The sequence below is a fragment of the Nannobrachium achirus genome, assembly GCF_963921795.1.
Source record: "Nannobrachium achirus genome assembly, chromosome: 1".
In the NCBI taxonomy this organism is placed as follows: Eukaryota; Metazoa; Chordata; class Actinopteri; order Myctophiformes; family Myctophidae; genus Nannobrachium; species Nannobrachium achirus.
This window is the reverse complement of record NC_137810.1, coordinates 55,841,689-55,864,146: the sequence shown is the minus strand read 5'-3', so window position 1 is coordinate 55,864,146 and position 22,458 is coordinate 55,841,689. Positions and strand designations below refer to the sequence as shown.

The 22,458-nt window shown below is 44.0% G+C and overlaps 1 protein-coding gene across 1 annotated transcript in view; it reads right to left on the bottom strand.

Annotated features, from left to right (window-relative positions):
* pip5k1ca (phosphatidylinositol-4-phosphate 5-kinase, type I, gamma a) overlaps positions 1-19,182 on the bottom strand; it is a 94,946-nt gene extending 75,764 nt beyond the window's left edge. The window contains exon 1 of the mRNA XM_080736400.1: positions 18,803-19,182. Within this exon, the coding sequence (XP_080592526.1) occupies positions 18,803-18,956 (154 nt within the window). The 5' untranslated portion in view covers positions 18,957-19,182. The remainder of the gene's footprint in view (positions 1-18,802) is intronic.
* Positions 19,183-22,458: the final 3,276 nt, after the last annotated feature.

Below are 22,458 nucleotides of genomic sequence, written 5' to 3'. Positions count from 1 at the left end.
AGAGGGCTTTGAAATGGAAATGGCAGGTACGGGGCTACAGCAAGCATGGTCTTCACTGTGTATGTGGGCTCGGCTCAGTTCTGCTCTGCTATGTCCGTATTGTTTAATAAAAAGCATTTTAATCAGATTGGCGCATTCGGCTGCCATCTTCAACTACACCACCCCATTGGTTGGGAGGTGTCCTGCACTCTGATACATTCAAACTTTTTTAGAAAATGGAGACCAATCAGATTAAAATGCTTCTATTTTGATACCCTCGGAAAAACACACACAAAGCCATGTGTTGGAGCGGTTAGCACCGCTCAAAAATAAAAACAGAACTTTGTGTCCAAAAGGTAGCCGAGCCCTGCTCTACAGTAACTGGTGGCTGGTGATATCTGCTTATTTCCTTCACTGACTGGAGAGACCATGATGTGAGGTCCATTCACCATGTGTGTCATCATGATGTACTGTGAGCTAATATTTGAGCCTGTAAAGATGAATGGCTATTAGTGTACACATCAGAAGCAGGGTTGTAATAATAAATGTCTCTCCATTCAGCGTATCAGTTGACATTCTCCTCAACCACACACACACACACACTGTCGAGGGAGAATCGTCTATTTATAGGTACGAATTTGCTTGTCAAGTGTGTGTGCGCGCGCGTGTGTGTGTGTGTGTGTGTGTGTGTCCCTTCTTCAGCAACATCTTGCTGTTCTTGGAGAGACTGGGTAGCAGCACCATGTTCCTCAGGCGAAACTAAAAACAGCTCAGCACTCAAGGCTGTACACCATTGACTGTATGGCACGCACGCACGCACGCACGCACGCACGCACGCACGCGCGACTTCTCGCATTTATAGATAGATTACACTTATTACATTAGCCTTGTATAGTAGAATATAGAACCTTTTAATGTATTTTGGCGAAGCGGGCGGGTGACGTCATGCCAAGTTATAATAATGATAATAATAAAACTTTATTTGTATAGCACCTTTCATGACATGAAATGCAGCTCAAAGCGCTTTACAGAGCGCTTTGAGCTATATTGAGTTATATACAAGTTATAACTTACATACTGTAGTTACATGTGGACGGATCAGGTCTGTGATGGAGAAGTGTAAATCCCTAACTTCCTTTAAAACCACTCGAAACTGGTAACAATAAACCTAGCCTAACCTTGCCCTTCTATTGTAAATACCTTTTATTTTGCTATTGTTTTTTTGTTTTAGTTTACAACTGTTTTTCTGATGATATCAACTGCATAGTACTGTGTTCCATCTGTCTGTCATTCAATGTTATATGAGTTAAAGAGAAGGATCTCAATGGAAATAAGTCTTACCTGAGTTTCCTTTTAGTTGACCTTGTACCAGTGAACTGTACTGTCATGAAACTGTATCTTTTCCTATGCAAACGTCTAATAAATACTTCAATCAATCAATCAATCAATCAATCAATCAATCAATCAAGTCCTTGATGACTACAGAGACATTGCCATAATCTTACAATTTTTATTTGACGATTATGACTTCTTTTAACATTGGAGGACCGACCCCAGTCAAGGTGCTATATAAGGTTTAAGTGGTTAACATGAGATTACTGGTGGTCCTTAGGTATTATCCTCAGGCATGGGCTTTTAGTGAATAAGGCTAACCTTAGGCAGAGACAATCACAGCTCTGTCAACACAGACAGACCCGTCTCTGCAGGTAGGGATCCAAACAAGCAGGCCAAGCCCAATACCAATAATATTTCCCTAACATGACTCATCATACCACGGCAAGGTCACAACATGTTTTTGAGGCAACAGCAGCAAAGGCTGTAGACAGTCACACGCACAGCACTAGGGATGGGACGATATGAACATTTCATATCACGATTATTGTGACCAAAGAAATCGCGATTTACGATATTACCACGATAATCAAAATCCATTATCCAGGGGCGGAACATTTGCCAAAGAATAGCAGATCTTCTGTGAGCTTGTAGATCGGCTATTTTTTGGCAAAGACATTTGATAGAGAGTGAAAAAATCACACCCGTGTGAACTGAGCGGTGGTTCTCCCCCCCCCCCCCCCCCCCCGTGTGTGTGTGTGTGTGTGTGTGTGTGTGTGTGTGTGTGTGTGTGTGTGGCCTGGACAACAGCGCCCCTCCCTTAACATGTGTGGTCAGAAAAGGTACTACACAGGCTTGAGGCTACATACAGACCCACCCACATACAAACAAACTAACAAACTAACAAACAAACATACCTACACACACGGCCACGCTATGGAGACGGTGTGACCACCGCTCAAAAAAGACGTATATTATAAGTACCTCTTACCAATTATAGAGGGTTTAAGTGGTACCGGATATGCAGCTCGGCAAATAAAAGGTGAATTGATCGCAGTGCAAGACGGAGGAATGTAGTGGCAGTTTTTGGATGTACAATATTGTACATATTGGAGGCAAACAGTGCTGAGAGTGTTTCAAATAATAATTCACTGAGTTAAGTTTCTGAGTGTTTGTTTATTTAACGAACATAGTAAAAGTGTGTGATCTGTTTCATGACAGCCAGGGCTGACATGAAAGGAAGCACATAGCATACATGTCCGGGTGCACCAGTCTACACGTCAGTCGCAGCTGACAGGAGGCGTGTGCGCAACTGTGCATGAAATAGCATCAGTTAGAGATGTGCCGATTGATCGGTGAGTGATCGCGATCGGCCCATAATGCCTCTATCGGCTTTGATCGGTATTGGCTTTGCCGATCTACAAGTTACAAGTTGAATTGGATACTAAAGGACCTCAGCCTACAATCTCCTAATGTTTATACTGTACTTAATATACGATGTCAATGTTTTGTAAGAAGCATCATTAAATATATAAATGCTGCTACAATAACACAATAAATAGAAGAATTTATGGATTTGACGCTGTGATCGGGAATATCGGTATCGGCAGATACTGATTCCAGTTGATCGGTGATCGGTATCGGCCCCAAAAATCGCAAACGGAGCATCTCTAGCATCAGTGTACTGTGTGCTATAATAGATCAAAATGATGGAAGGTTACCTAAATTTACTGCCCTAACAGGACGATATCACGTCAAATGAAATCCCCACGATACGATTATCGCGAGTGTTTTTTATCACGATAAACGATAATATCGCTTATCGTCCCATCCCTGCACACAGCACTGCTTTACAGAGAGTTACTCAACCACGCTCACACAGGAGGAGACGATTGGAAAATCGCAAATGACATGAGCTGCCCTCTCTGGCGTTCTGTAAGGCTGTGCAGTTAAACATAAGTAATTTCAGCTCAGCTCAGCTCAGATAAATGCCTTCGGGGCAAAGAGCAGAGAACGACGCCCCGGGGTTTTCTGGGAGAAAAGTCCTCTGACAGTGTGAGTAAAATGGCCAGAGGCTGATAATGTGAACCATGTGAAATGTAGCACATCCCACAGCTCGCCACAGGTGTTGAGACAGCGTGTCCACTTCAGGGAAGACAGAGAGATTGGAAAGAAATGGATATAGCTCAGGGGCGCGTCAATTGGGTATGGCAGGGGTATGCAGCTGCCATACCCTGGGTCCAGGGGGGAAAATAAAAGTTACTTTTAAATATAAATCCATGAATGTCTCTTTGTCTATCTGTGCTGGTTATTATGTTGTAAAATTACAGTAAAATAGCTACAAATGCAACATTTTACAAAATAGTTACGTTAACAAGGTATTATAATTACTAGCCCTTACCCGTTCAAAGATATGAGCTCCGAAATGATGTGCAGTGTGTGGGTTATGGGATGTGGGATGAGGGATGGAAAGTAACTTTAACTGGTGCTTGCATGATAATATGTAGGAGCATCAATGTAAGAAATACCCGTTTTGTTTAATGGCTACAGAGATCAGATACTGTGTTCCACCCCACCATCACCCCCCCCCCCCCCAACCCCACCCGCCCCTGCCCGCCCGCCCGCCCGCCCGCCCGCCCACCCGCCTGCACACACACCCGCCTGCCTGCCAGCACACACACACACACACACACACACACACACACACACACACACACACACACACACACACACACACACAGAGCTGGTTAAACATGTTGCCTCATGCTAGATGCAGAATAGATATGCCTCATGCTAGATGCAGAATAGATAGTAGATACACCATAAAAATGCTAATATACGGCATATGATTTGTGAAAGTGACAAACGGGCTTCACAGTTACGTCAGGTGTGTTCATTAGGGTTGGGGGCGGTAACCGCCGTACCGCCGTACCGCGGTATACCGAGGCCTACCGCGGTGTCAGGGTCCTTACCGCGGTCAAAATAGTCTATTTTTTATTGAAAACAAGCGAGTTTTAAAACGGGGGAGAGGCGAGGACCGCATGCGCTCCATGCCGCTCTGCTCTGGGCCGCGTACCACAGGTTTGGAACGTCTATGATTTGGAAGCCACATACGTCACTCGAGTCTACACAGACACAGCAGCAGCCTCGTAGTAGGGAGCACGGAGAAGCGTATTTCTCTGACTGTAACCCACACAACACAAGTATGTTAATACATACCTTGTGTTGTGGCAGTAGTACCTTGTGGCATTTTGTTTTTTATTCATACGGATTACAGGCGGAGCGCGGACCGCGTGGACTAAAAGCGAAAATGAAACTATCTTTTACTTTTCCCACTGCGTCGCGCCGACTCGCCCGTTGTGCCCCGTCGCCGATTTTATAACCTTTTCTGTCAAGTCTTGTCACTAAAACCTGTATATATCAGCACTCAATCGCTGCGATTTCAGACGTGCACGTGAGTTTAATCACTGTACACGATCTGATTACCCGTCTCCGTCTCTCTTCTGGTTTGTTCACACCGCAGTCTGTGTCTTAAAAGCCCAAGTAGCTACCGTTACTATGGTAACCCGACACTGGCCGACAGTGCAGATCTAAAAGCTCAGAACGCCTCGCGGATGCGACGTGTTGTGAGCTTGTAGATCTGCTCCTTTCAAAGCCAAACCTGCTGTGCTGTACGGGGAAGTATAACTCGGGCAGTCAGGCTGTGGAGAGGCGACTTTTGGGAAGACGATTGCAATATTTTGGCTTATCGCCGAACCTTTTATTAATAGATACGGGGGTGCGGTAATTACCGCAATACCGACGGTAAATGGGAAGACGGTAATCGCGGTAACAAAATGTCGATACCGCCCCACGCCTAGTGTTCATATGCTAATGGTGATGCGATTTCAGATCAATTGCTCCAGCCACTGAGGAGAAACGCTGTTTCAGACAGACAGACAGACAGACAGACACTCACTCAGACATCTCGAAAATTATATGTTTGATATTCTCCACACTTGTATTTTCCCCATCTTGACAGAATGGTATATTCCCAGGTTCCGCAGGTCAGCTGCACAGGTGTAATGCATTTTATTGTTAACTGTGGCACATTTACTAACATGCAAAGTTTAGCTGCACTTGAACAACCGTTCCAGGCTGCCATATCCAGCCCTAGAAACTGTAGAAACCTGTGTAAAAAACTGAATCGTTTTTTTTTTTAAACATTGTGAAAATAGCCAATCTACATGCTCACAACGCCTCGCAGCGCGAGGCGTTGTGAGCATGTAGATCTGCTATTTTCACAATAGAACTGTGTTATACAAAATAATACATCTTTTCCATGAGGACTCCCATCTTTGCCATACCCTATCTTTTGCTGAACTGACGCCACTGATATAGCTCCTTCTTGCACTGCGAAGTATACAAAACCAGTAAGACTCCCTAATCGGGAGATAAGCGACCGTAGGTCGCTTATCGGCATTTTATGTGAGCTGCAGTGGAGGGGGTCCTCCACTGGGGGCGTCACCACTTTTGCATCCGTTCTGGAGCACGAGGAGTGGGTGGTCCCCGGGAATTCCCCGTGAGCAGCCCCGTTGGGGTGGTCATTTGGTCATTTTTGCACATTTGGTCATTTTTTACACTTGGGGGTCCCCCAGGGAGCTGGGGGTCCCTGGGGCTCGGGGGGTCCTTGGAGGTTGTAGTTTGGCAGTCAAGGAGTGTGTGTGCAAAATTTGGCATGGATGGGAGCAACGGTTGTGGAGATATGAGCAGGGCAAAAGTGTGACTGACTCACTCACCCACGGACAGCCTGTGGAGGTTTTGGTAGTAAATGCGACCGTAGGTCGCAATAATACACCAGTAAGGCTCCCTAATCGGGAGATAAGCGCGACCGTAGGTCACTTATCTCCACAAATAGGGCAAAAATGTGTTTTGCCTAAATCTTCCTGATCCATGTTGATGACATGAGTGTAGACATACTGTGTAGTGATTTTCGTGATTTTAGGGCAAAATCTGTAGGAGCAGTGTCCAAAAATGTGTTTTTAAAAATCGGCCTGGAGGTGGCGCTATATGGGACAGATTCATGTTGATGGGATGAGTGTAGACATACTGTGTACCGATTTGCGTGATTTTAGGGCGAAAATTGTAGGAGCAGTGTCCAAAAATGTGTTTTGCAAGAATCGGCCTCATGGTGGCGCTAGAAGAGGGCCATAGGTACCGGCCCCGGCTGTCCCGGTCGCTCCTAGCCGGAGTTACGGCATTTTATGTGAGCTGCAGTGTAGGGGGTCCTCCACTGGGGGCGCCACCACTTTTGCATCCGTTCTGGAGCACCAGGAGTCGGTGGTCCCCGGGAATTCCCCGTGAGCAGCCCCGTTGGGGTGGTCATTTGGTCATGTTTGCGCATTTGGTCATTTTTTACATCTGGGGGTCCCCCAGGGACCTGGGGGTCCCTGGAGCTCCGGGGGTCCTTGGAGGTTGTAGTTTGGCAGCCAAGGAACGTGTGTGCAAAATTTGGCATGGATCGGGGCAACGGTTGCGGAGATATAAGCAGGGAAAAAGTGTGACGTGTGAGGTGTGACAGACAGACTGACAGACGGACTGACTGACTGACGGACTCACTCACACTTTGTGCAGGTTTTGATAGTAAATGCGACCTACGGTCACAACTAATGGTGGGGCATATCCTTTTTTTCTTTTTTTTTTTGTGGCAAGTGAGATAAGATAAGAGGAGAGGAAAGTGTCATTGTAATTGATAAAATAGGCCAGGGTGTAAATGGGTGGCAACAAGCTACAAGAGAAATGCTATAGCAGGCTTCATAGTCATCTAAAACAAGTGGTTCAAAAACGTTTTATCTCGTGACCCAAAAGAGAGAGAGAGTAGACATTTGCCCGGGATCCAAACTAGTGAAAACAGCAGATCTACAAGCTCACAGCGCGTCGCTTTGCTCCGCGTTGTGAGCTTGTAGGTTGGCTATTTTCACTACTGTATGGAATTTCTCTGATTTCTCTTTGATTTCTTCATGAAATTATGAACGAAAATCATTTAATTTGTTTTTTAATTCATGAAAGATTTTTATTTTTTTATGTTTTGAAATAATAATTAAATATGAATGAAAAGTAAGAAACCAAAAATTAAGGGACCCATAAAAATGTTTCTGTGACTCACAAATGGGTCCCAACCCAGTGCTTGGGAAACAGTGATTTAGAACCGATCAATGAACTCTAGTCTGCGCTCTGGTCCAACGACAAACAAAAGATTTGTGAGCTTCTGCCATTTTTGTAGAATGTTTGCCAATTGCTACAGAATATTCAACTGTTTTGCCAAATGTTTGCTTAACATGCCCAGAATATGGACACGATGGTGAATGTGGTTCATGAATGAACAACATTTCATTCTCAGTGTCAGAATCATTAAACTTGCAAAAAACCCTTCAGGCTCCGCCATCTCTCGCTCTTCCATTCCTCCATTCTGCAAAGATTGCATGTCATTCACTCCAACAGACAGAGGAATCAAACCCCTTGAATAACGATCAGGGAGACACACACCATGTGTTGACTTGGAAGCATACATATATATACCTAACAGGTAGGGCTGTCACAATTATTACATAATCGTCTAATCGTGATTATTTGACATAATCGTGATTATTTTTCATAATCGTCATAATCGTTTCCATGTTGAAAAATGTTCATATTTTTTTAAGAAAGTCAAAAATAGTGGAAATAGCAGATCTACAAGCTCTCAACGCGACATGTTGTGAGCTTGTAGATCGGCTATTTCCACTATCAAAGTTATTTTTTAAGTAGTAAGTTGTCAAATATGTCAGTCATTTCTTTGTATATTTAGGTTATGTGTCATATCTACCATGTACAACTTCAAAGCCTAAAAGCCAAACAGAAATGTAATTATCAACGACAAAAACACAATTAAATCGTTAATCGCCAATTATTTGCGTGACAATTAATCGTCATGTAAAATGTCATATCGTGACAGCCCTACTAACAGGCACTCATTGTATACTTTAAGTAGACATATGTTTTAGGTGGGATGTTTAGTGTTATGTGTGAATACGTATGGCTTCATGAATGCATTCACACGTCCAAGTGACTGGATTATACTGGTGTCACTCAGTGGCAGCCAGAGTGACTTTTTAATTAGAAACAGCAGTCGTCTTCACCTTTCTATCCCCTCCTGAGGGTAAATCCCATTAATGACACTGACTACAGTGTCATTGTCATCATAGCACAAAACCTTAATGCTTGGCTGACACCAGCAAAGCAGGCGATGAGGAATGACAGAGCTAGCCATGCCATGGCCCTTTGCATGTGCAAAGTCACGGCAAAGGCAGAAATTACCCCTTTCCCATTGGACAAAAAGAAAAAAAGGTTAAAAATAGCATTAATCCCTGGGAGAAATGTGTCTGCAGTAGTCACAGTGGCAAAGGAAAGCAGAGGGCAACGCAAGTTACGCAACACAATTTTAGTTGTTTACCACATTTCAACAAGGCAATTCAATGATGTGCTTTACACAAAACATCAAGCAAAGCCTGAGGAGACACAATCATAAAATGACATTAGGATACACAATAAAACAAAATAAGTAAAAATATAACCATTACATTTACAGTGCAGAAGAGATAGACAGAAAAAGAAGGGTATTGCCAACAACCTCGCGATACCATTCGCATCACGATGTCTCTCATACACGTACGGTAGGGGTTCCACCAGGTGGACAAAATGTCATGCATCAGTACTGCAACAACAGTGAAAACTAAGCATTCTTCAATAAACAGCATTCAAGTCAATGTTTCTCTTATATTCTTATTGTGACATAACAAAATTCTCTTATTCAAATGAATACTTTCGTTTGACTTGACGAATGTGCTAATGTTTGCTCAGAAAATCATCGATTGTACAAACGTCAGTACAAGAACCTACGTAATCGGTAAAGCTTTCCATACTGTAAGTCATCTAAAGTGAGTGAACAACGGTTGCTGTTGTGTCTCACAAACACTTTTTTGCTCTGTGATGAGCAGGTAAAGAAGGGTTGAAATGAGCTAAACGGAGCCTGAAAGGATGTTTTTCAATTGCACGCTTTGGCTATACATGCAGGGCGTTTGGGAAGAGCGTCCATGACGTAAGCTTTTGTGACGTCGATATCTTGCATTATGTGCAAGATAAGAGCATATGATGGGCCAAGCCCAATGACAACTAATTCCCTGTCATTTTAGAAACCGAACCAGACATCCGCCGATTTAAGCCAGGGACAAGAGCAATGCCAGCAGAGTAATAACACATTAGATGCACATAACTGAACTGCATCACCAACTACGTGCGTAAAAATAAAGAAGTGATGCAAACAGACTCAACAGAGGACCCAAAGTCCAAGTCCAAAGAGACACAGACAGGCACATCGTGCCAGCCAGAGCCTCACAACCAGGGGGAGCGAGATAAAGAGTGCATGCACGAGTGTAAAGAGGAAGCAGATGGATCAATTGTAAATTACGCAGCGGGCCAACAACCCCCCCCCCCCCCTCCCCTCCCCCCGTTGTGCCTGCGTCAGCAGTTCAGACAGCCCCTCGCCTGCAGCTGGGAAAAGAGAGGGAGAGAGCGATAAGGACCATGGGATAGTGACAAACGTGTGGCTGAGTCCAGGGAGTCACTCACAAGGGAAAAGGAAGAGGAGAGGGGGGACAGGACAGGACAGGACAGGACAGTTCAATGTGTATTTACCGATTCACAGTCCAGATGCAAGCCATAATTTAAGCCAGGAATTCGAAACCCTTTTAATTTCAATGACCCACAGTTTGATACATATTTAGGCCACAGACACCCATTTATATAGAAAGGGAAATGTTTGATTACAGTATGTAATGTTTTATGGTACTGTTGATGAGGATGGAATTATAAATGGGACCCCAATCTATGCTGAGAAATCTCCAGTGTTCATTGAATTACATTTCTGAGAGTACACAAACGTAAGGGCCCATTTGATCGCATTTGTACATTCTCAGAGTTACAGATTTGGTTCCTAACCATCAATTAATTAGCTGGCTGCCCCCTGGAGAACCCCTCAAGGAACCCTGGGGTTCTGTGTACTCCACGTTTAGAACGAGAGATTTAAAATACGCACATAGGAGGCGTGCTCGTTTTTGCCAACGAATCTGAGCACAACGTGGTGGGGGCGTGGGGGTGTGAGGGGCAAGCGGGGGTGATGGAGGCGAGCCGTCTCAAGCGTGTCGCCGTGTCGAGCGTTGCGAAGTCCGCTTGAGCCGACTCAGCGCCGTTAGAAGTTGTAAACCCGGGGGCCAGAATAGTAAATCTTAGTCCGCCCGACTTTCGGCCCCCACCGTTGTGCTCATATTCATTGGCAAACGGCAGGTCGCAGGAGCTTGTACACTAGTATAGGCCTTAGTGACTTGTAGGGCTGTCTTCGACTCAGGATTTATCAAGTCGATTCGAGTCGCGGGGGTTAATCCGACGCGTCGACGAATCGTTTATGTGTAAAAAAAAAAAAAAGTTGTGCTTTAATGACTGGAGAGGAGGCGCGACTGCGACGCATTGATAGAGTACCGGTACAACAGCTGTTGTAAACCACTATGATTGGTGGATTCTCTGCTTTGAAAACTGCCTGGTTGTAATGATTGTATGCCTCTCCAAGGCTAAAGGAACAGGGCTAAAGCGCTAGCATGCTAACGATTTAGCCCTGTTCCCTCAGGAGGAAAAACAACACCAAAGTAGGCTAATGGTAACAATAATGTAACATCAGTGCGTCGATGCAGAGCGGCACACGGCTGCATCACAATGCAAGCAAATTGTCATAATCTAAAACTTTTTAAGAAGTCCTCTACTCCACCGCAGTCCTCTGCCTTAGACCACCACCACAGAGCCACTCAGCGACAGTGAGTGAAAGTGAAAGCGCATCGCGCTGCTGCTTCTTGTTCAGCTTTAACAAGTAGAATAACAACAAGTCGTCGCATTTCCTCTCAAACTTCAAAATAAGAGCACCTTGTTATATGATCAAGGCAACTTTCAAGTCACGTGAACTGGTTTTATTTTTAAGTCTAGTTGCAAGCAGTAGGAAGTATGGACTAAATAGGAAGAACATGACAGTCCAGCGCTCTCATACCGCACCGGTGTGATAAAAAATAATATATTTTTGACGGCTCGACTCAAACAATTGGCGTCGATTCCGGGGGCTTAAAACGACGCGTCGATTCGTCGAATTTTTGAAGACACCCCTAGTGACTTGTTGTGTGAGGAGAGATGAAAGAGTGAGGTAGGTATATCATTGGGAGTTGGGGGGGAGGGGGGGGGCGGTATTATGCTCCAGGACACTCCAAAAGTAAATGAAAGAGAAAACCATGCAGTGTATTGCAACTGGCAGTGTTATTGACCAAACATATGACTTATTATTATTACAGTAGATATGGCCGTTTCAATTAAATGTCCACCGATGTCACCCCAGAGTCATTGTATTGTCAAAGTAATGAATGCTCTCCTTCACTTTGAATAAAGAATGCTATTCCATCGTAACATTCATTTCAGATACTGTGCATTACAATGAGGGGAATACACATACCTTCCCCCATCCTGAGAGTCTTCTGCTTATCACACAAACCAGCCGTGCCTCACAAAGCTCTGCAGCAGTTGAGGGAGCTCACACAGCACTAAGGTGTGTGCGTGTGTGGCTGCGTGCATGCGATGTGACGTGCGTGCGACACAAAATTTAGGCTCTGCTTTAGCTGAACAGAAGCACACCTGCACCTGGTGAGGGCTTAAACATGTTTGGAATCCTTCAGTTCACACGCCTTCATTTAGATAAACACAGCCTACAGTATATGAAATAACACACCACAAAGTTGACCAGGATATACTACCGCACTGAAGCACAGCCCACATGATAACAAACCCATAAAGTTGCCCTTTCTTCATTTGTCATTCTTAATAACATGACATTTCTTTGTTCTGCAAGCCTATGCATGTCAAGTCAGACAAACTGCTGTGGAAGTTGCTTTTGTTTACAAATTAACACAAAATGTCTGCAAACTGGAAAAAAATTTGCAGAGCAGGAAAATGCTGAAGAACCCTTCGGTCCATTGTTTCTTTCACACTTCTTACCAGTTATGCCTATATAGTGATGCGCAGAAGCAGGGATTGAACCCGGAGCTCCAACAATGGGCTGGTTCATGGCTGTACTAACTATGGGGGCTACAATCCCCCCTTGATCTTTGGAGTGTGTCCTTGTGCTTCACACTTCATGCCACGGACCGCCGCACACGACGTTCCTCTAGGGGTGTCTTCTAAAAATCGACGAATCGACGCGTCGTTTTAAGCCCCGGGAATCGACGCCAATTGTTTGAGTCGAAGCGAAAATATATATATTTTTATATCACCAGTTAGCCTACTACTGCCAGTACTGCGTGCACTGCTGGACTGGTGTGGTGTCATGTACTTCCAATGAGAAGTAGCTATTGGCGAACAGTTATTTATTGTCTCGCACCAGCGTCGGGTTGAAAGTGAGACGGAACGGCCAGAACGGTTCAGAACCGCCGCTTCGTTAAAACATTCAGAGCCGGGACAGTGTTCCGTTAAGAGGAGGAAGCACGCTGTCAAAATCCCATATTAAATAACCTGCCACAGCACAAACGCGCGTCCACGAAGTAGTAAACAATCTTCTGAAGTCAAATTAACATACACAAGTGTAGGCTACAAGTTACATTTTCTAATTAAAGTGCTTCTGAATTGTTCCAGTGTTGTAATCCATGATGAATGATTGTGTTTCGCTGTGTTTGCGTCCATGACATGTCCACACTGCTGGCTCAAGCGGGAGCTGTGCCTCCACCTTTTTATGATCAGCTTCTGAAATGAATCCGTTCTCGACACTGACTCATTACTCTGTCAGTGCTCTGTGTCCCGCGACTGCGGACTGGATCCCATCGTTCATTTAAAAGAGCCGTTCAAGAGAGCGGAATCGTTCGCGAATGTCTCATCTCTACTGCACGCTGCAGACAGTGCAGAGAGACGGGGCAGAGTTGAAACAGGGGAGATGTTTTATTTGTTTTAACGGTGTGTTATAACTCTATGGTTGTACACTGCTATGCAGATAACATTTGTGCTCGCGCACCGATATCACCGAAAACACTGTGTATTCAATTCATCTCTTAATGTATTATTCTATTATGTTGACGTGGTTTAAAGCAACACTTTTTTTTTCTTTTTTTTTTTACACAAAGTAGACTATAAAACGATTCGTCGACGCGTCGGATTAACCCCCGCGACTCGAATCGACTTCATAAATCCTGTGTCGAAGACAGCCCTACATTCCTCATGCGAGGATTTCACCCTCATCCTGCCGACAACGCCAGATTGTAGTGATGCGGGGAAGCGGGGATCGAACCCGGGGCTCCCACTAGCCAGACCAACGCACAAACCGTTGTGCCAATAGAGCTGATCCCGATTGGCAGGGCTGTTGAGGGCTGGTTCATGGCTGTACTAACTATGGAGGCTACACCTACATTTCCATTGCATGTGAGGTAAGGGTGTTGGCACTGTATATGGCACACATTTGTGACATAACCAGTGCAGATGAGACACACTTAGTTAGCGGTAAGTAGCAGCTTGAGCTAGCTGACTAGAAAAGGGCCCAGCCAGGCAGGCGGCCAAAGGCACCTTCTGCCACAGCTGAGCTGAACTATTCACCCTCTCTGCCTCGTGCTCTTAGATTCGCTTGGCTGTTCTGTCTTGAAGTATTGGTTCGCCCTCTACTCTCTTGTCAATGTCGAGGCTTTTAGTCACCATGGACAAGATGAAAACCCTGCAACCTTGACGAACTGCTCAGAGGACCGCTGAAGCAAAGCGTGAATGACATTCGGCGCATTCAGCAGTCCTATGAATGTTGTGACGGGGACGGATGTTGAGTCAGTATGTGTGCACGTGTTTGCTGCACATGCAATCCACACAAACACAAATCTCAGACAGATTCTGCTAACCGCAGAATCTGTCAGCACAGACTGCCCTAAACATGTAATGTTGTTCTTCTTAGTAGGAAGGAATAAACACATAAGCACCCGGGAGGAAGTGGACTTAAGAAGGGGGAGGAGCCAAGCAGAGTTCCTGTCTCTACACATAAATCAAACCCATCAGTTTGAAGTGGAGCGGCGTATTTGAGCAGCTATACCCTGTGTGTGTGTGTGTGTGTGTGTGTGTGTGTGTGTGTGCAGCTATACCTGGCCTGTGTGTGTGTGTGTGTGTGTGTGTGCAGCTATACCCTGTGTGTGTGTCGTCTAGGCTGCTCAACAGCGCCACTTGGTCACCCTGGCCTGCCACTGGTCACCCAGCGGTATTGCAGCTGTCCGTGCTGCATTAGGGACATACACGGTTACACCAAGCCCCCAGAACCCAGGGCTAGATTTGAAGCAACCCCGATGGTTGCCAAAGTTGGAACTGCAGCCTAAACGCGCATTTTGGCCCCGCCCCCTCCACTCCAGACAATCCTTCCTGTGAGCGGAGAGCAGCGTGACGTCATTTGTGGTCTCTAAATAGTGGCCAATTTCCCCCAGAATGCACCTGGATTAGCTACATGCTAGCACATAGCCGTTGCTTCAAAACGCCACTGAGCACTTGCATTGAAATGATAGTGGGGGCGGGGCTCGTCCGCTCTCTATTTTATATATACTCTATGGGTTACACACCAAGTCAAAAGTAGGAAGCGGCTATCATCGCTTCAAAGTCAAAGATCGCACCTGTGCGAACACGACACATGTGCATATCTCCTTGTATGGGCCGTTCTGTCTGTGATGTCAGTTGAATTTATGTGTATGAGCACTAGGGCTGTCTTCGACTCAGGATTTATCAAGTCGATTCGAGTCGCGGGGGTTAATCCGACGCGTCGACGAATCGTTTATGTGTAAAAAAAAAAAAGTTGTGCTTTAATGACTGGAGAGGAGGCGCGACCGCGACGCATTGATAGAGTACCGGTACAACAGCTGTTGTAAACCACTATGATTGGTGGATTCTCTGCTTTGAAAACTGCCTGGTTGTAATGATTGTATGCCTCTCCAAGGCTAAAGGAACAGGGCTAAAGCGCTAGCATGCTAACGATTTAGCCCTGTTCCCTCAGGAGGAAAAACAACACCAAAGTAGGCTAATGGTAACAATAATGTAACATCAGTGCGTCGATGCAGAGCGGCACACGGCTGCATCACAATGCAAGCAAATTGTCATAATCTAAAACTTTTTAAGAAGTCCTCTACTCCACCGCAGTCCTCTGCCTTAGACCACCAGCACAGAGCCACACTCAGCGACAGTGAGTGAAAGTGAAAGCGCATCGCGCTGCTGCTTCTTGTTCAGCTTTAACAAGTAGAATAACAACAAGTCGACGCATTTCCTCTCAAACTTCAAAATAAGAGCACCTTGTTATATGATCAAGGCAACTTTCAAGTCACGTGAACTGGTTTTATTTTTAAGTCTAGTTGCAAGCAGTAGGAAGTATGGACTAAATAGGAAGAACATGACAGTCCAGCGCTCTCATACCGCACCGGTGTGATAAAAAATAATATATTTTTGACGGCTCGACTCAAACAATTGGCGTCGATTCCGGGGGCTTAAAACGACGCGTCGATTCGTCGAATTTTTGAAGACACCCCTAATGAGCACAGATCTGAGATCGGTATTAATAAAAAGTGGCTAATACACACAGATCTCCATACATGGAGAACCACAAAATACACACAAAGAGAAACGTAGCAGCAGTTTGCACCGCTCAAAAAGGAGGCGGTGCCCCTGGAGGCAAAAACAAAGGAAAGCTTTTTTTCTCACGTTTTTTTTTTTTTTTTTTTTTTTCAGATTGCACATGCACACAAGTCCACACATACCAGTAAGACTCCCTAAATCGGGAGATATACACAAATACACAAATACACATACACAAACTTTGGTAGGCAATGGAAGCCAATCAGGAGGGAATATGGGAAACGGGACAGATCCATGTTGATGACATGACTTTAGAGATACTGTGTACCGCTTTGTGTGATTTTAGGGCAAAATCTGTAGGAGCAGACACACAAGTTCACACATACAACAAGTACTCAAATGTCTACACAATGGGCCTAAATGTTTCTAAAGTACAAGATGATCGTACACACAGCTTTTATACAACATACCAAATAATGGGGTTAGTTTCACAATGAACACAGCAGGCGAGAGGGGAGGTTTTCTCAATATCAATTTTATATACTGTAGGCTACAGCGTCTGCTGCTATTTTTATATACTCCGATATTTTCCACCTGCACAAGAAGAATTACAGACTTTTTTTTTTTTTTTTTAATCATGCACCTTATCTATCTATAGCCCCGTTCGGATAAGATTTGCAGTCAACGTGTCGGTCTGACTCTGCATATTTGTTTTTGGTGTCATATCATGCGTGAACGTGTCCTGCACTGGACATTGCATATCTGATTCGACTATGCCTTCCTGTTATTCGACTTCTCTATTCTCTTTCCCGGCCTATTGTAACTCTTCCTGTAACTGCAAATATTGAGAGCTTGCATAATGAAATAACTTCGCTCACGCCTCACACCCTGTTTTCATGTGACGTGTGACAGTATAGTTATATTCTGATCGGGGCCACAGATGCGAGAACAGGAGTGCTGTGCAGATGTTCAGCTGTATCCAGGGGTGTCGCACCAAATTCTGGGCCCTGGGTACAAGGATTCACTGCGGGGCCCCTGTGCTTTAACTACTGAAAAATAGCAGATATACAAGCTCACAGCGCGGCACCGAGTGCCGCGCTGCGAGCTTGTAGATCTGCTATTTTTGAAAAATCATGAAAATCTTTGAATGTTTCAAATCCTTCTGACCCTTTCATGTGAAGGACCCCCAAAATGGTATGTGGAAGTGCCACGGAAAGTGCCACGGAAGTGCGGAACCCCATCTCAAAATATTTCGTTCCAGGGACCACCCAGAAGCAAAATTTGAGTCACAAATGTTCGCTTAAAAAATACATATATTCAAAGATTTGCACACATTTTCACGACTTTTCAAAAATAGCAGATCTACAAGCTTGCAGCGCGGCACTCAGTGCCGCGCTGTGAGCTTGTATATCTGCTATTTTTCGATAGCTAAAGTATGAAATAATTAAGGCCCCTCCACCACATTGGGCCCTAGTTACTCAGTCCCACTTTCCTACCCCTTGTGACGCACCTGGCTGTATCCCCACTGCTAGCCAGCATCACATGGACATGCCATAAGACTACCACTGATACCAGCATCCCAAACAACACAAATACTGTCTAGTCAACTCTGAGTAGGCAGGCACTTTTGAGTTAAAATCAGGCACGTCGAGTTGACAATAGATCAGTGGTTCTCAAACTTTTTCATGTCAAGGACCCCCAAATTGACACTTATTAGCCCACGGTCCCCCATTTGAAAAGATATGCCATGGGGGCATGGGTACCCCCCATAAGATAAGATTTATACAACTCTAGCAGTGATTCTCAACCATTTAAATTCCAACAGCCCCCAGTTTGACATGCATTTTTTGCTATGGAGTATGGACCCCCATTTAATGGCATTTCTATCTGTGACCCCAATTTATATTGTAAAATCAATGACTCGGAGAGTGTACAAATGGAACCAAATGGACACATAAGGGTCCATTGGTTCCATTTGCACACTCTCTGAGTTAAATACCCATAAGGGTCCATTTGGTTCCTAGCCATATTTTTTCTAGGGACCCCCTGGAACTCCCTCAAGGACCCCTATAGTATACTGAGCGTCGAGTGTGTTTCTTCCATGATGACTGACAGGGCTGGCCACCACCTACCAACCATAGTGTACCTCCTACCTGCTTCCCCCCTCTCCCCAGCTAACTCAGCTAGCCCAGTGGTTCTCAACCAGAGGTCCGGGGACCACCAGTGTTCCTTGAGGGAGGGCTTCCAGGTGGTCCCCAGCTAAATGATGGAGAGTTGGTAACCAAATGGACTCTGATTAGATTTAACTCTAAAATGAAACCCGGGTCCATTTGGTTTAATTTTTATGGTCTCAGGAGTTAAATTATTGTTAAACATCTGCATTACTTACTTAAAAGAACTGTTATTTTGAACAACGTTGCCTGTTATCTCTTCTATGGTGCCACGCATGGATATTGTGGACAAAATCTTATCCAACGACAACAAAATATTCCTACTTTCCTAGCCTTAGGTTTTGGGTCTGAGAGAGGCTCAATGTCATCAAATGGTGGTCCGTGGCTCAAATGCCCAATAAATAATGGACCTTGATGTGAAAAAGGTTGAAACCATAGAGTTATTTGAAACCCACTGAGCTAGCCTATAATAGCACCTAGCTTGCTAGCAAAGATGACTCTGGACTCTCTCGGGCTACAACAGCTCATATTGGTCGTCAACCATCACAAACAAGCATGGAAAATGTATTAAAAAATATAAAATATGACAGTTGGCAGTTGGGATGTATTATTAAAACAGATAAAAAATATAATGAAAAAATGAGTACCTATGTCTGATCCGGCGTCCATCCCATAGCTAACTCCAATGACAGTGTCCGCCGCATCCTCGGATGCTGAGGCTGAAGCCCCGGATAAGGAGCTCCCATCCCTGGCCTCGCTGGACAGCCCCACCGCTCCCTCACTGGCTGCCGCTGCTTCCATTCAGAGAGACTCCCGGAGAAAAGGACTGTAGGGCGAGCCCTGCTCCGACAGAAAGACCCACACCGCAGCTTAATGTGGACGATTCCCCGGGAGATGTGGACGATTCCCCGGGAGATGTGGACGATTCCCCGGGACGTGTCGAAGGATAATGATGTAAAAAAAGATGTGTTATAATCCTCCTAGCTGCTGCTACGATCCTCTCATCCGTGCGGTGGAGCAGCACACAACAGCAGTACCATGTACTACTGCTCTGACTCTCTCTCTGCTGCTGCTCCAGTCCTCACGACTACACTACACTGCACTTGCTGTCACTATTACAAAACATTCATCACAGCTGAGCAGGCCAGAGGCCAGGCAGCAGCTTGCATTCTGGCGCCCTCTGGCCACTGCTGGGGTTAACTGCAGTCATTTGGACTTCATCAATATCTCTGTTTTGATGAATAAAAAGTACAAACACAGTAGGTCTAAAATAATTGATTATGTAAAATGTAAATTCATTACTTAAAAGTCTGAGAGTGAACAAATGTAACTAAATGGCCTTCCGTGTCCATGTGGTTACATTTGTACACTCAAGGATAAATTGGATTTATAGATTTTACTGTGGAGTGGCAACTGGCAAATCCTTTTGATGGACACATTATCTGTTTTAAATATCTTTGACTTCAAAATAGTCATTGACTTATATTCTCACATAAACTAAATAAGGGATAAACCTGCCTGCTGACAACTTATTACGAAAAACTAAAATAAAAAATGGCTAAATGTCTTCAGCACTCAAGTCTGAGTAGGCCTAAGTTAAGTAAATTATGGGGAAGTAAAGGTATGAGACCATATTCATTACTGAAATATTTCTTGATTACTTTACATGTCTGCGGGTGTTTTCTGTGTGTCGTGTCCATGGCCTATATGGCAATATGTCCATTTATGTGGACATGTTGCCATATTATTAAATAAATAACATTTTCTTTATGTAATGTGATGAAAGTGCTGACTGTACTGATAAGACCCAAGTATTGATGCCTGCATACTTGCTTGTCTCTAGGTTTTCTTCAGAATAGGTAGGACACTGATTTAATTACCGTAATAAAGATGCATCTGGGTCCGCATCTGGAATCAATGGGGGTAAATTTAGGCTACTATAGTAAATTATATATATTTTTTGTCTTAGGAATGCGACAAAAAAACTAAAAAAACAGTCATTTTGGGGGTGAACTACTCCTTTAAGTTGAAATCTTGGATTCAACCATTATCGAGACATAGCTGTAATTATTCAAAGGAAAATAATGTAACACATGGCAATATTAAACTATTAAATAATTGTCATAATAATAAGATAAGATTAATTACTATTTACGTAACTATTTGTATAGATGTCGTTAGTTGCCATTTCCAATAGAGGGCACTGTAGTACAACTTTGTCATCTAAACTTTTCACTGGAAGCACAAACACAGATTCATGATTATTTGCAGAATCTAAAACAAAAATATAGCTGCAAGCAGCGATAAAGTGGCCAAGGCATAAAAAGCAGGAAAGCAAAAAAGCATCAAGGGAAACAAAGAACAAATCAAAGAAAAACTGGAAGCAGTGTTCTTCCGAACAGGTCTCCGGCAGGTCAGGTGTTTTTTGTTTGTTTTTTATATTATATAAAACCCGCCTGGGGTTTCGATCCAACGACCTTCTGCATGAAAGGCACATGCCCTGACCACTACACTAGGCAGCCACAGGATCTGTTAACCATGTTTGTTTAAAAAAAAAAAGTTCTATGTAGGCTGAGTGCCTTGATTTTATTGATTTCTTTTTTATATTTTGGAGGCTTGGGGTGAAATCAATCTGAGTAAATGTAATCTGAGTATTTCTGACATTTTCTTTTACTCAGAACAGAAAAAAAAACGGCCGGTAGAGAAGGGCTCATTTTAAACATGAAGGTGATCTGGAGTCAGATCAGACGTGTCAACATTTAAAGAGTTTGACATACGCACATGCCATGGGCATCCAGGATGTTAACATCAACTCAACCCGACGTGGGGTTTGAACACTCAACCATCCGTATACCAGGCACAGGCACTGACTACACTACGGCAGTCACACATAATGGACCTGTCATTTAAAAAAAAAAAGTTTCATGTAATGTACTTGACGCCTTCTTTCGAAATGATATAGCGCCCCCCTTTGGCCAATTGGGGTAAGATTGGTTTCAGTGATATTTGGACTAACCCTCTATAGTAGTTCATCATGAAAATTTTACTTTGCATGTATGTTTTAGAGGCAGAAGAATAATTTGCATAAAACCGCAATATTGATTGAATTATTAAAAAAGCATGTTTCAATTTTTAAAAAATCCGATCTGACAGATCTTTAGATATTGGTCCAAAGTTCATGTAAAAAAAGTTCCGTGCACGTGACGCGAAAGTTCCGGAATAAAAGCGGGTTTAAGTGTTTTACAAACTGCTCAAAATGGCGGAAAATCTAAGGGCGGAGCTTACTTAACAAAGACACAGATGTCTTCCGCTTGAGTCAAGGCACGCGTGTAAGCAAGTTGCATGACTTCAAACGAAACGAGGCATGACTTATGCCCCTTTAAAGTTTGAGTTTTCAAACGCTTCGTATAGCGCCCCCCTTTGGCCAATTAGAGTAAGATTGCTTTCAGTGATATTTGGACTAACCCTCTACATATTTGCCAAATGCCATGAACGTGTCACTTTGCATGTATGATTTAGAGGCAGAAGAATAATTTGCATAAAACTGCAACATTGAGTGAATTATTAAAAAATAATGTTTCGCTTTAAAGAAAATCCGGCCGCTGTGCGATGACCGTGTTGGTCCAAAGTTCATGTAAAAAAAGTTTCGTGCACGTTACGCGAAAATCCCAGGAGGAGATAGATTTTGACTGTTTTTCATATAATTCAAAATTGTGGGAGAGGTAAAGGTCAGAGGTCAAAAGTCAGAGCGTAAAAGTTGTTCGGCATGAGGAGACGCATACGTGTATACAGGTTTCATTGCTGTACCTGAAACAGGGCATGAGCTACACCAGTTCAAAGTTTGCACTTTCGAAGGCTTCCTACAGCGCCACCCTTTGGCCGATTGTTGCGAGCTTCGCGTTTTAGCCGTTTGGCATAGTCCTCTGCCATACTGCCATGAACGTGTCACTTTGCATGTATGATTTAGAGGCAGAAGAATAATTTGCATGAAACTGCATTATACAGTGAATTATTAAAAAATAATGTTTCGCTTTAAAGAAAATCCGGCCGCTGTGCGATGACCGTGTTGGTCCAAAGTTCATGTAAAAAAAGTTTCGCGCACGTTACGCGAAAATCCCAGGAGGAGATAGATTTTGACTGTTTTTCATATAATTCAAAATTGTGGGAGAGGTAAAGGTCAGAGGTCAAAAGTCAGAGCGTAAAAGTTGTTCGGCATGAGGAGACGCATAAGTGTATACAGGTTTCATTGCTGTACCTGAAACAGGGCATGAGCTACACCAGTTCAAAGTTTGCACTTTCGAAG